Raw genomic sequence first — 13,894 nt, forward strand, 5'->3', positions numbered from 1 at the left:
CTAAACATGAGCCCATGTACTTTGTTGCAGATCTTGAGTCTAATAATATTAATTATAAAATCCTGATTAGTTAAACTTATCAGGATTGTCTCCTTGTTACACAGGTGGAGACAATCTTGTGATTCTGTAATTTCCTGTTGCATTAAAAACAATTTTCCTCATCTTTTTTAAGTGCTATATAGTCTTAAAAATATTGAATCCGCCAGCCAGGCCTCTATGAACAGAGCCAACATGTAGGAGCTGGCAAAAACCTGACTGGTGCATCTCTACATATCAGCTTTTTGTAGTGTGTGTAAATACGATCATACACATTTAGCTTTGGAAAAATTGGCCAGATATCTAAATATCAATTCTGGTCTGTGATCAGCAGGTTAAATAGTGGAAACTTTGTTGCTGCGGTTGTTTGTTGCTGTTCTACTTCCTATTAGTCAAACACATTGAAATGCTAATTTGATATGTTTTCCACCAACTTTCTATATCACAGAGCATGCACAACATTTCTTTTTCTTTAATTTGTCTCCTGTCTTGATTAAAACATAAAATGGACCAAAATTAAAAGTGATCAATTTTCTTTCAAGTCTCTAAGCACAACAACCATTAGCATTTAGTTTATTGAATTTTTGTTTCTTTAAGGAATATAAAATGAAATTTAACCAGATAGGCTAATATTTGCTATTAGCCTATTTGCTAACAGTAGATAGGCTAACATTTGAAATTGCTACTTTTACCGGTATGTTACAGTTCATACGGCATAAAACATTGTGAATTCGTGAAAATCAAAACTAGCAAGAAAACCTGAAAGAAAGTTAGAAATCTAGATTGGCCAGGAAAAGCATGATTTGTACATCTATTCATTTTATATTGTCGCAGTCAGTATAAATATGTGATTTGATCCACACTCCAAATCATCATAAAAAGATGCATCTTTCAATTGGGCAACAACTGAAATTGATCCATTTTTCCCTTGAGCAGTTCTGAGCAGCATGGCTATTACTAAAAATCCCTGTTCATTAAATGCATGGATGTTAAAACAGTTTAGTAAAATCATATAAGAGCATTAATGCATGAATGCATTCTATAATACTTTCACTCTCTACTGGATTCAAGACTACTCTGTTATCCGGAAACACATTTTCTTCCCTTTTTTGTGCTATAAACCTTATAAAGGATTTAAAAACTGGAATTGGCAGACCAAACTTCAAAAGAAATCATACCGGCCAGTAAAGGCCTGGTCGGTGCATCTTTACATAAACATGTTCATGCATTCGACTTGTGAATCATTACTACCTCTAAAGAAACAACAATATGGTAAAATTTTATGTTTTGCGTCTCAAAAGTTAGCACAAACGTTTTTTGTAAATGTCAGCAGCTGGATAAAAATAAACCATACATCTGATTTATGTGCATTCTACTAAATGACTTAGTTTTTCCGAGCTCTCACAGCTGCAGATCTATAAAATGTCTTATTTTATGGAACATACATACAGAAACTTGGTAAATTGCCTTGTGGCTCTGCACACCAACAGATTCTTGTACAAAACTAATTTCCCTGCCGGTAAAGAAGGGTCGGTATCTTGAGCAGAATCAGGGTCATGCCTTTCAGACAGACACGTTTTCTCCAATTCAGGGACCAACGGCCTCTCTCTCAGGCTGAAATTTGTTCCATTTCTCCAATTATGAAAATGTCAGGAATGTTTTAGCTGTAATGTGCCAGCCTGTGATTATTAAAGAGCACTGTCAATAATTATTTCAACGCAGAAAATGGAGCCAACAGCGAGTATAATTCAGAGATGATTCTTGGTTGCTTTGGCATGATTGTGGAGTTTTGCAGGCTTCTTTAAAAAAGAAAGAAATCATCAGGCATCAAACCTGTTGCTTCAAATCCACCTAAACTCCAGCTAATTTACAAGCTACTCAAAGCAGAACCATCCAGGCTACAACCTAATTTAAGGAAGCTTAGAAGCACCGTTTAGTCTTTCATCTTCTCCCACAGAAGAAGAGCCATTTTGATCGGTGAGTCCCTCTCATGCTGCCTGCTTTCACATCTGAACATCAGGATGAAATGTCTCCTTCGCTAGACCCCACTGATTAAATGGATTAAATGCACTCTGATAGAACAGAATCCATATAAATTACCACAGAGGACACATCTGGACACAGGTCAGAGTTCATTGTAACTGGAGGTTTGTAATCAGTTATCCTTCAAGCTGCTGTGCCATGGTGTCTGTCTGTGTGTTTCTGCATGTGGTAAGCGGCTGTTGCTCTTGACTTGGCCTGTGGAGCATCATTTGATATTTGGAGCACTGTACAGAAGGTAGCAGAGGTCACAGATATGGACGGAGGGCGGTGTTATGTTTGGCCGATAAATTAATACGAGTCCCTCTATATGTACGATGGACCAACTAATCTGTAGGGCAGATGTTCCTGTATCAGGGTCCGAAAGTGGCACAATTCAACTAGTAAATTAATACGTAATCAAAGGGTTTAATTAGACGTATCATGAATAAAATAAAATTGAAATTGGGGAATTGAAAGCAACACAGCCTTAACCATCAAAATCAGTGGATGAGTTCAAGTGAATGTCACTTGACTGTGCCACAATGCAATAACATATGAAACCAATAAGTCCTCATTTGCACGTGCCATTAGGCAAAAGAAATACCTATTATAAATATCTATATCCAGAATTAATAAAAGCACAATTAGATGATTAAATACAAATCTTTTATTAAAGTCTGAAGTAATTTAATGGTAGCCATCCACAGACTTGTTCTGAAGAGGGCCATGAAATACTTTTTCATGTGACCAATAAATAATTGGATCAAAAGTAAAATGAGCAGGAATTACGTTTGTCTGCAAAACAAACATATTTAATGTTGACATAGTTATTTTGTCAAACTGTAGCACTTTGAGGCCTCTATAAGGGAAATAAGCCCTAAAAATGTTTTGAAATCATTAACCGCACTTAGGTAAAAATGTACCTTTTTACAAAAAAAGTTATTCCTGTATTAACCTTCAATCCTAATTGTTTAGTAATACATTTGAACCGTTAATTATTTGCTAACTGAATTGTGACACTTTGAGCTTCTCTAGTGCCTCACCCTGATTTATTATTATTATTATTATTTTAAAACATAAGAGTTAAGAAGCAATAAAATGCAGTAGCCTCTGAACACTAAAACGTCTGTGATAAACTGAGCCATTAAGTTAAAAAATAGGGCTGCTCTCTAAAATTCATAGTATTAAGGAAGACGCTGTAAAGAATGTATTTTTGTTCCCTTTTCTGTAGTTCCACTCAGAGCTGACTCTCACTTTCTGTTGCTTTAATTTTATTCTTGTTTATGATTAAAAGCCAAATGGGAAAATACATCATTAATTTCATCCCCACATGAGAATTCACACTCATGGGAGGTTTTGCCTTTTAAAGCCCACTCCACACTTTCACTCCCTGTCCCATATTTCCTCTTTTTTTACTGCATTATCACCAAAGCACACAGATTAAGAAGACTAATGACTTGCTTAGTGTGTCTAATTTAATATCAGACCCCGAGAGACCTTATAGACCTTTTAATTTTGTTTTGCTGGACCACGATGGCTGCATGCACTACCGATCCCATGTGGTTTGAGGCCGAATCTCAGAGTTTCCCAGGTGAAAACAAAGAAAACACTGAGCCTCACAGTGACAGCTGAGCCGAGAACAGAGCACCTTTCTGGCTTTCGGCAGTATGAATATAGACTAAAGTGAGGTTCAGAATCCCACTGAGATGTGTCAAGATGATGGAGCAAGGGTGACTTAAAAGAAGCCCTGTGTCCTATATTTCTTTTGGCACCGAGTATTGATCTTGAGAATGCAGCAGCACTGTAGATTTTCTTTTCTTGTGGGCTGCATTGACTGCATCTGACATACTTTGGGGACTTCAGGTCATTCATTTGGCTTAAAACGTATTCCAACCAAATCTTCTCGATGAGTTGCTTTTGCTTTTGAATTACTACCACTACGAAAATGCCCAGGTGGAAAGAGGATGGTCTGTTATTCTAATGTGAATATGTTTTGCTTCGTTTGTTCACTCTAGCACACAGATGTGATCTTTGTTCTCTTCTGGCAACTCTGGGAATATGCTGGAACATTTTGCGTCACATCTGCCTTCATTTCAAATCATCCTTGTGTTTTTGATAGCTGAAACAGAGTCTCTGTTTTTTTCTTTGCTTTCATTGTGTTTTTTTTTTCAAAGGATTAAATGCGAACTGTAAATCCTGTTATATCCAAAGCCAGTAAGTGAGCTCTTGCTCCATTCAGCATTGGGTCATAATCTCACTACTCTGGCTCTAATTATCCCACCAGATTAGATCCACGACCCATAAGATCATGCTGCGCAGATACTAAGATCAGATTAGTTTGGTGATCTGGAGGTCCTTCGTAGATGAATGGCTTCCTGCACCTTGGATGTTTGTTCATCAGGCTTCTTTAAAGGACACAAAGGTGCTGTCTGTTTAAATAGGATACCCAGGACATCTCGCGTATATTGTCAGGAAACACAAAACAGGTGGCAGTGCTGTAGCTGTTCCCAGCTGATTTACAGTGAATATAAAATATTCACACTTGTTGAGCTTTGTCCCAACTTGTCACATTTCCTCAAACTTCAAAGTATTTTGTTGTGGGCTTGACTCAAATTAAGTATTGCATAATTAAGAACTGAAGTCTTGCCACATGGACTAAATTGCTTTACTAACATAGGATAAAAATACTATTAGAACGGTGGTAGCATCATGCTGTGGGGATGCTGTGCTTCAGACGCAGGGAAGCTGGTCAGAGTTGACTATAGGATTTTCTTCTTTTCCCTTCGGCTTTTTCCCTTTAAGGATCGCCACAGCGAGTCATCCGCCTCCGTGTAACCCTATCTTCCTCTCTCACACCAACTACCTTCATGTCCTCTTTCACTCCATCCATAAATCTCTTTGGTCTTTTTCTAGGTTTCTTGCCATCCTCAGCATCCTTCTACTGATGCATTCACTGTCTCTCCTCTGTACATGTCCAGACCATCTCAGAGTTGACTATAGGATGGATGGGGATAAATACAGACCATTCATGGAAGAACACCTCTTTGAAACTGCAAGACTTGGAGCTGGACGGTTTACCTGTCAGCACAACAACCGTGCTACCCACACAGCCAGAGCTACAATGTAATTGAGTAAAATCATATGCATGTTTGCATATTCCCTTCTAAAAGTACAGACTTAAATTTGCAAGAGAATTTGTGGCTAATCGAAATTGCACAGATACAAATCAGATTGAGTGACAATTATTTTACCAAGAACAAGCAAAAAATGTATTCTTTAGGTCCGCAAAAATAATCGCAGCAAAAGCTTGTTCTACAAAGTTTTGACTCACGAAACATGAAAGCAATTGCACACTTGTATTTTTTTACTTCAAATGCTGTAAGTAAAAATCTTTCCTCGTTACAACTCTGCACTAAAAGTGTCCGTTCGTCATACACAAAAATGAGAAAATGTGAAAAGACTCGAGGGTAATGAATATGTTCGAGGCACTAGGGGTATCTCCTTGCCAGTGTGAGTGTGGAAAAGCCCTTCTTCTTTTCCAGAAACATCCGAAATGGGTCAGACAGGACAGAGCTGACAGCAGTCTACAAGTGCTGCTGCAGCTGTGCCGGTGTGTGTGCGCGTGTGTTTGTGTGTGGGCCAGTCCTTCCTTCATGCTCTGCTTGCTTTGAGCCGAGCTTGACGTGTGTGGCTGCACAAACACCAGAATGACACGACAGAAAATAAGACAAGAAAATGCGCCGAGGGAGTTGTGGAGAGGCCACTTATGGAGGGAAAAAGAAAAATCACACCCTCTCTGTGACGGGCCAATTTAAATGTAAAAAGGACCATGGCTGTACAACAGAGCACTTTGAAATCTTGTGCTTCTGATGCACGTTGTTTTCCAAGGAAACCCCCCTGCTGATGCCAAACTGGCACTCTGTTTCCCTAGAAACAGAGGAGTAGAAACATACAGTGCTTCTGTTGTAAAAAGAAAAAAAAATCAACTTTGATACAACTGGGGAATGTCTTACTCCCATCTGTGATTAACAGCCCTTTTTGTTTTGCCATTTTGGTCAAAGATTTGAGGCACAATAGTAAAGAAAGTTTTAAAAAATGACAAAAAGATAATAAAATGGCCAATTAAATCAAATTCTGTCTTGGCTTAAGGAATACAACTTAGATGTTTAGCCTATACATCAAATATATAAGTTCACAAGTGAGAACCACATCTCATGTATGCAAGGATAAGTGATTTATTGAGGGGAAATCTGGATGTCAGAAGAGGACTGAATTTTGCCAACTCATCTCAAGAAATTGCAGGATGAGGCTTTATAGATGCATGAGGAATCTAGTAGGTAGGGATGAGTACTGGGCGAAGTAGAGATGAGAACAAAGGAGGTCAGGATGAGAAACGAAGGAGGTAAAGATAAAGGCTTAAGTGAGGGAGGTTACAAAGGGGAATACGGGATGAAGGAAGAGTTGAAGACTGAAGGAGGAGGATGACAATGAAAGAGGCAGGTTAGGATGAAGGATGTAGGCATGACAAATGATGAAGGTGGAGATGAGGGATGAGGAATAATTGATGTAGGGATGAGGGATAAAAGAGCTTGGGATAATGACTGGAGGAGGTATGGGGTGAGGTATGAGGGATGGAGAGAGTAGGGATACAAAATGAGTTATAAATTAAGGAGGATGTTGAGATGAGGGATAAAGGAAATGAGGGTTAGGATGAGGAATGACAGGTGAAGGAGGTAGAGAAGAGGGATGAGGGCAGTAAGGATGATGGATGAAAAAGGCATGGATGATCAATAAAGGAGGTATGATTAAGGGATGTGGAAAGATGGACGTAGATATGAAGGTTAAAGATGAGGGAAGCTAGGTTGACTGGTGATGAATGACAGAAGATTGGGTAAGGGATGAATGAGGTTAGGCTAAGGAGGTTGACATGAGTGATAAAGACTGATGAAAATAGATTGAGAGATGACCAGTAAAACAAGGATGAGAATTTGAAATGGAGATGGATAAGTGATGAGAATGATAAAGATAAAGAATAACAAAGGAAAAAGGGAAGATTGGGGGACAAAGGAGGTAGTAATAAGAAATGCCAAACTTGTAGGAAAAGATTAGAGATGAAAAAGGAAGGAATGAGGAATAAAGGAGGAATGATGAAGTAAGCATAGAATAGTAAAGAAGGAAGGAGTGTGAGGGTAGTGAGGAATTAAAAAAAAACAATGAAAATGAAGGAAGGAAGAGTTGAAGACTGAAGGAGGAGGATGACAATGAAAGAGGCAGGTTAGGATGAAGGATGTAAACAAGGCAGCTAATATAGGTTTCAGGCAATAAGAGGTATGCTCGTAGATTAACAAATAAATTTTGATTTGTAACAGATATAACCCATCAATCCAAGTTTTCCCTTTTTAAATATAGTTTTGACATATTCCACAAATTTCTGTTGATCATCTTAATCTGCTTGATGCTTTTGAAGCTCCAAAGATCAAACTCTAAGGGGGAATCTGTGTGTGGGAGATATATACCGGCTATCCCGCCCCAGGGACCACAGCATGATGTATAGCCCTATAGCCTCTCTCACCAGACATACACGCCCACACACATAAACACACAGACTTCACCTATCCAGCCACCAAGAACACAGTTTTAATTATTAGAGATTGCTCTCAAGAATCAATCTTACTCCCCCTCACACACACACATGCACGCGCCCACACACAAACGCATTGCTTAAAAGCCAAAGTCCCTGATCGATCGCACGTTTTCTAACTTTGTGTATCAACACAAAGGGAGCTGCTTGAGGGAATTGTACTCTCGTTAAAAATCCATGTGAAAATGTCCGTGTATGGAACATTTTCTGTGAATCCTATGGATAGGATCCTATGGATAGGATTGTGAATCCTATCCTATGTATAGGATTCACAGGGGCCACTTTTCTGGGGTCTTGCAGAAACGAGGCTGCCGTGTGAAGAAGTGCAGACCGAACCTAAACCCGGCCTTCAGGTGGTGCTTCGAAGAAATTTCACTGTGGATTTGTTTTACGAGTGCATGTCTCTGTTTCCCTCTCCATATGGAGCTTAGCATCCTGATTACCTGAAGGTACTTTGTTTTGCTATAAAGATGTTTCCCATCTCCCCACCTGGGATGGACACATTTTAAGACGCCAGCAAGCAACAGATTGGCCAATTTAAAACCCTATGATGCCACTGAATAGGTTTTCAGTTGCCCTGAAATACTTTAGTTGTATTTCCTCTTCATCAGAACAAAATTGTAAACAATGAAAAATATAAAAATGTCCAATTTTGAATGACACTTTGTTGCGTTAACGACGTAAGCATATTTGATTGGGATTTTATGCAATGTAAAGTAGCATATCGTTATGATCCAAATTTTAAACATTTCTAACAGAAAAAAAAAATCAAAAGTGTGGTATATGCATTTGTATTGAGCTTCTCTCAGTCAATACTTCATTGAACTACTTATAATCACTGCTTCAAGTCTTCTGGGGTAAATCTCTATCTGAATCTTTGCCCATTATTTTTTCAAAATATTCCAACATTTACACTGGACAATGACTGTCTGATTGGATAGAGGCTGCAAACTGCAGCTTTTAGGTCCCCCAGCTGGATTCAGATCTGGACTTAGACTCTGCCATTAATTTTACTTGCTTTGACCAGAATCTTTCCATTGCAACTCTGGTTACATGTTCAAGGTCATTGTGTCAGTCCCTTTTTTTGGGACTGACACAATGTCCCTTTTTCTGTCCCTTTTTCCACCCATCTTCCCATCAACTCTCATCAGCTTCCCTGTCCTTGTCGAGGAAAAGCGTCAACAGCATTGAAGCTGCCACCACAGTGTTTCACAGTGGTGATGATGTGTTCAGGGTCAATTACAATACTGAGTTCTCCACCACACTTATCTTTTTGCCTGTTGACAGCAAAGGTTGTTATAAGATTGAAGCACCTTCCACAAGTTTGCTCTGTGACCCCCATGGCTTGCTTCGAACTGTAAATGTGACTTCCTATTACCGTCTGTCTTGTATTCTTTTGTTTTCATGATCCTGTTTTTTTTATCATTTCTTTTTTTTAAAGAATCTCTCTACTCTACAGCACAGGCTGAACTTGAAAGTTTTGGATTGCTCACCTGCTTTCTATCATTCTTTTGAATTAGGTATTTTGGTACACTTCTCATCTCTGTTACAAAGGTTAAATTGCACCACTTTTCACCAACTGAGTAACTAGTTGACTTCAAAAAGGCAGTGGACTGCTCTGGATTTTATTAAGGGTTATCAGAGTAAATGAGGTGGATAAAACTGCAGGCCAGATTTTCATTTCATTAAAAAAAATGAAAACTGTGTGTCATTTACTCAGACATGTTCTCCATAAAACACATTTTCATTGTTCAGCTGAAGCGGCACGATTGTATCCTGTACCATCTCAACTCAGGAGGCGAAGCGGGGAATGTGTGAGATACGTACCTAGCATAAGCGTTTCAGACCTACACAGTAGCAAAAAAGCCATAACTTTCCCCTCAGATAGACCCCTTGAGACTTCTTCAGCTCTACATCTTACACATACACCCCTGCTTGCTGGGAGAGATGATTTAGCGTTTTGGATGACAGTGAACTTGATTTTTTTTTTCTTTTTTTACCTCCCCAGGGCTTTCTTAGAATGAAATCTAGTGTGATGGCTGCCTCTGCAGTAAGTGTTGAACATATATAATGCCAGACACATGTAGGGGTGCACTTCCGCACCGGATTTGTCTCCTCCTGGCTTTCAGCACAGAAACTCCCGAACAACAACCTCACTGCTCTTTATTAAGACATCTCTTTTTATTGTTTCATACTCCCCTGCCACTTCTTCATATCTTAACATAAATTGTGAAACCACCAAAAATTACGGGACACATCGAAGCGGCAGCGACTCTGAGCAATCTAACCACGGAAGATACTTATTTACTGTTAATACGTGGGTAATCCCCCGGTTGGGTTAGGGATGGAAAACAGACACTCTTGCATCCCAGAGAGGGTGCTGTTGGGTTCATTATGGGAGTCAGACAGCCACATATTAATTCTGATGCCTATAATTGGATGGTCTATCTCTGAGCAGGATGGGGCTTATGAGCCCGTAAAGGTAGCTCTGGGATTTGCCAGCAGACAGGAAGAGAGAGATAGAGAGAGCGGGGGAGAAGGAGAAGAACCACATGCTGTTTTTATGGCAGTTTAAAGCAAAAAACAACAAAAGGAAAAACAGAGTTATCACAGTACGGAAGCTTGTGAAATACCAAAGTACATCGCTCATTTACTGATGTACAGCCTCATACTGTACAGTAAATGTACTGTACAAGTACATTTACTGTGAAGTAATTGTACAATAAACCCTACCAAAACTGAAACATAAATGTACTGTACAAGTATGTTTACTTGTGCAATACAAGTAAATGTCATGTTATATGCACAAACTTCAATGCATTTTGTCATTATTTGATGCATCGAGGTAAATACAGAATTGCAAAGTAGAAGGGAAATCATTTTCACTTTTTGTTTCTTTATACAAATACAAGTTTGTAATAAAACGTTTGTTTTCAGTCTCGTCCTGAGCTCAAGGGTATAGTGACCAGGCACATTTTACCAAAACCGCTACCTGCTGTGTTAGTTTTTGCACAATCTCTCAGACTTAATCAAATTAGTTGGAGAGAATAAATGAACAAGTTATATTCTTCTTGTTTTTTTTTTTTTTAGAAAAAAAACAACAACCAGATTTTCAACTGGATTTACATCTGGACTTTGATTCAAACATTGCTATGCATGGATATGCTTTAATGTGAACCATTCCATTGTAGTTCTTGCTGCATCTGAAGCTTCTGCATCTTACCCTGAAACTAAAACTATGATGTAACCAAAGGATTGTTGCAGCCTCCGACTGATTTTCTTCAAGATTTCTCAACTTTCACCAACTTCCCATGTTGCACAGAATTTTTTGTTTTATTTTTGCGTAAACCGTGACTATTCTGTCTGTTTCCCCCCCCTTTTTTTTTCTCTTCCAGATCCCCAGCTCAAGGGTATAGTGACCAGGTTATATTGCAGGCAGGGATACTACTTGCAAATGAACCCAGATGGCTCTCTTGATGGGACCAAGGATGACAGCAGTAATTCCAGTGAGTACTGTGGCGCTATCTTTTTGCCTCAGGGAATAAAAATTTTAAAAGGTGACAGAAAGAATATTGAAAAACACTGAACAGGGAACATTGTTAATCATAACTCAACTGTTTAACGCTTTTAGTATTTTAAACTCCCTTTGGCATAATGCAGCACAACGTTGACGTTCAGCACAGCAGCGTTGTACATTTATCGTTCTGGTGTGGAGATGATACATTCCCTGTCTTCCCAGTCAGTCTCCTCCAACCCTCGGGTCAATATACTTCCTCAATTTTTAGCCTTTGGAGTAAAAATGAATCCTGTGGGATCACACCAATTCATCCTTATCTCTGAGGGACAAAGTAGACCAGGAAACAGCAGATTTAACAGAGAGGAAAATGGTATTATTACATTGTTCTGGCACTACTCCTCTGCTGCTTCAGGCTGGGTGGTTAATTTGATTCCTGGACCTGGTGCTAAAGCTGGCTTGACACTCAGCATTGTGTCACTTACCACTGTCAGCAAGAGGGGGTTTGGCACATGTCACATCTGATTAGATAAAGAAAGCTATAGATAGGATTCACAGGGGAGAAATTGGGTTATTATTAGAACTTTGATGTTGAATTAGAACTTGGAAGAATTGCAAAACTTCTCCCTCCTCTTAACCCTTTGTTTAGGGGTCTCTGAGTTTACCATAACAGGAGATTCATAAACTTAGCCAACTGTGGTTTGGTGATGAAGGAAGCCCTATTTTAACACAGCTGCAACATCCATTCAGCCAGTTTTGGTCTCATACCCACGCACGGTACCAATAAACAGTTAGGTAAACATTAATTTCATTGTTTATAGGGCTTGTCCACAGAAAAAAATTTTTTTTTCATAGATGAACTTTGTAATTTCTCAAAAAAATATTGAAAATACTGGATCATTTTTAGAAATGTGGCTATCCATACAAAAAAAGTGACTCAAAGCATTACGTTAACTATGGCTAGGCTGTACAGTCCTCATAATGCTAACTATAGTGCTAATATTTAGCCAGATTAACACAACATCTAAAAAAACCACAAGTGGCACTTTTATCTAAATGTCTGTATTTATGCATCTGTTTTCCAGCATTGTTTAACCTTATTCCTGTGGGCCTCCGAGTTGTCGCCATTCAGTCAGTGAAGACAGGGTTATACATCGCCATGAACGGGGAGGGCCATCTCTACACATCAGTAAGAACACTATTTTAGTCTAGTCTATTGTTCATTTTACAGTTTTATTCACAGCAAAAAAAAAAAAAAAAGAAATGGAACCAAAAGTCAATTTAAGTTGTTTTTTTTTCTGGGATTTAACACATTAAATTTGTTAATGTCTCCCAATTTTGTTTTCTGTTTAACTGTATTATGCTGCATGTGTTGCATTACCCAAAATAGAAAACTGCTTCAAAAACACCATGGAAGTGGAGGCAATATTTTGTTCGGATTTTGGTGCAGCCTCTATTTTTTTTTTTTTTTTTTGCTTTATAGTCGGAATTAATTGACTATTTCTCTTCAACTAGGATTCAGTAAGCTTCACAGCCGGGGGAGTAATAAGACCTCACCCAGCAGAGATAGAGCTTCTTTGCTTGGCACTTTACTCTGTCCTACAGCAGTCGTACAAATCAATCAGCGGGAGGAACACTGGGAGTAGTGCTCTTCTTTTAGACAGGAGAATCCATCAGAACAACTGTCTCCTCTTCCCTCTGCAGACGTTATGTTCCTAATTCTCAGAGCACAGACCGGGCATGGCCATCTTATTCCTCATTCATTACTGTAGGGGCTTAAGAGGAAGTTCTTCTTTTAATGTACCATGCACCCCAAAGAAATTCTCTAAAATGCAATCACTGCTCGATTTAAAGCATGAAATGAAATTCGTTTGAAAAGGATTGACCCAGAATTCTGTGGATTATTCAAGAATTGTGCAACAGGGGTGTTAAATTAATGGATTATGCCATATTTAAAGGTACTATGTTGCTGCACACAAGTAGTAGTTTGATACTAGTGAACAGTTATTACAGTGAGATATTTATACCAGCAGACATGCTAGCTCTTATGGCTCGCCCCAAATTTTGTTTCAAGACAGCATTAGCTTTCAAAACTTAATAGATGGTGCTTCTGCTGTATCAAGATCACAACTGACTGGATTTTTCAAAATTGTAAGTCATTTCCCAACAACCAACTTCATGTTGTACTTTAAGGAATGGAAAGCTTAGTAGGATAATCATGACTTGTTTAAATTTTTTTTTTAACAAAGTTCACTGACCCAGGTTGGTAGATTAAATAGAATATCTCTTCGCTAATTGCTTAGTGGTCTAAACTTTGCTCTTTAAACAAAAGTATTTTTTTACTGGATCAGCCTTTGATCATACTGTTTTTCTCCTGTAACCTTTGATAATTAGCCCATCATGAGCCGTTAAGAGGTACTTTCTACTTTTCCTAGTTGGAATATTACATTTTCTAGGCCTGTCTCTTCTCCACAAGTAGTCCTTGTACATCTTGCACAATTTTTTCCCCCCCTGCTAATGGAGGTAGTGATCAGACATCAACTCTCCTAACCACCCACTCAAAGGTCTCTCTTTTGCTCCCTGGTGTGCAAATTACTCCAGTAATGGCAGCCTTGCAAGATGCTGCTCATCCTCCTCCATTTCCGCCTCCTCCGTCTTCCTGCATCCTCCATTCTGCCCTG

At 38.9% G+C, this 13,894-nt stretch overlaps 1 protein-coding gene across 2 annotated transcripts in view; it reads left to right on the plus strand.

Annotated features, from left to right (window-relative positions):
* fgf14 (fibroblast growth factor 14) overlaps positions 1-13,894 on the plus strand; it is a 115,001-nt gene that overhangs the window by 72,202 nt on the left and 28,905 nt on the right. For both annotated transcript variants that reach the window (XM_023337423.1, XM_005810808.2), the window contains 2 exons: positions 11,095-11,205; positions 12,299-12,402. In XM_023337423.1, coding sequence (XP_023193191.1) covers positions 11,095-11,205; positions 12,299-12,402 — 215 coding nt within the window. The remainder of the gene's footprint in view (positions 1-11,094; positions 11,206-12,298; positions 12,403-13,894) is intronic.

This window comes from Xiphophorus maculatus, chromosome 7 (genome assembly GCF_002775205.1).
Source record: "Xiphophorus maculatus strain JP 163 A chromosome 7, X_maculatus-5.0-male, whole genome shotgun sequence".
In the NCBI taxonomy this organism is placed as follows: Eukaryota; Metazoa; Chordata; class Actinopteri; order Cyprinodontiformes; family Poeciliidae; genus Xiphophorus; species Xiphophorus maculatus.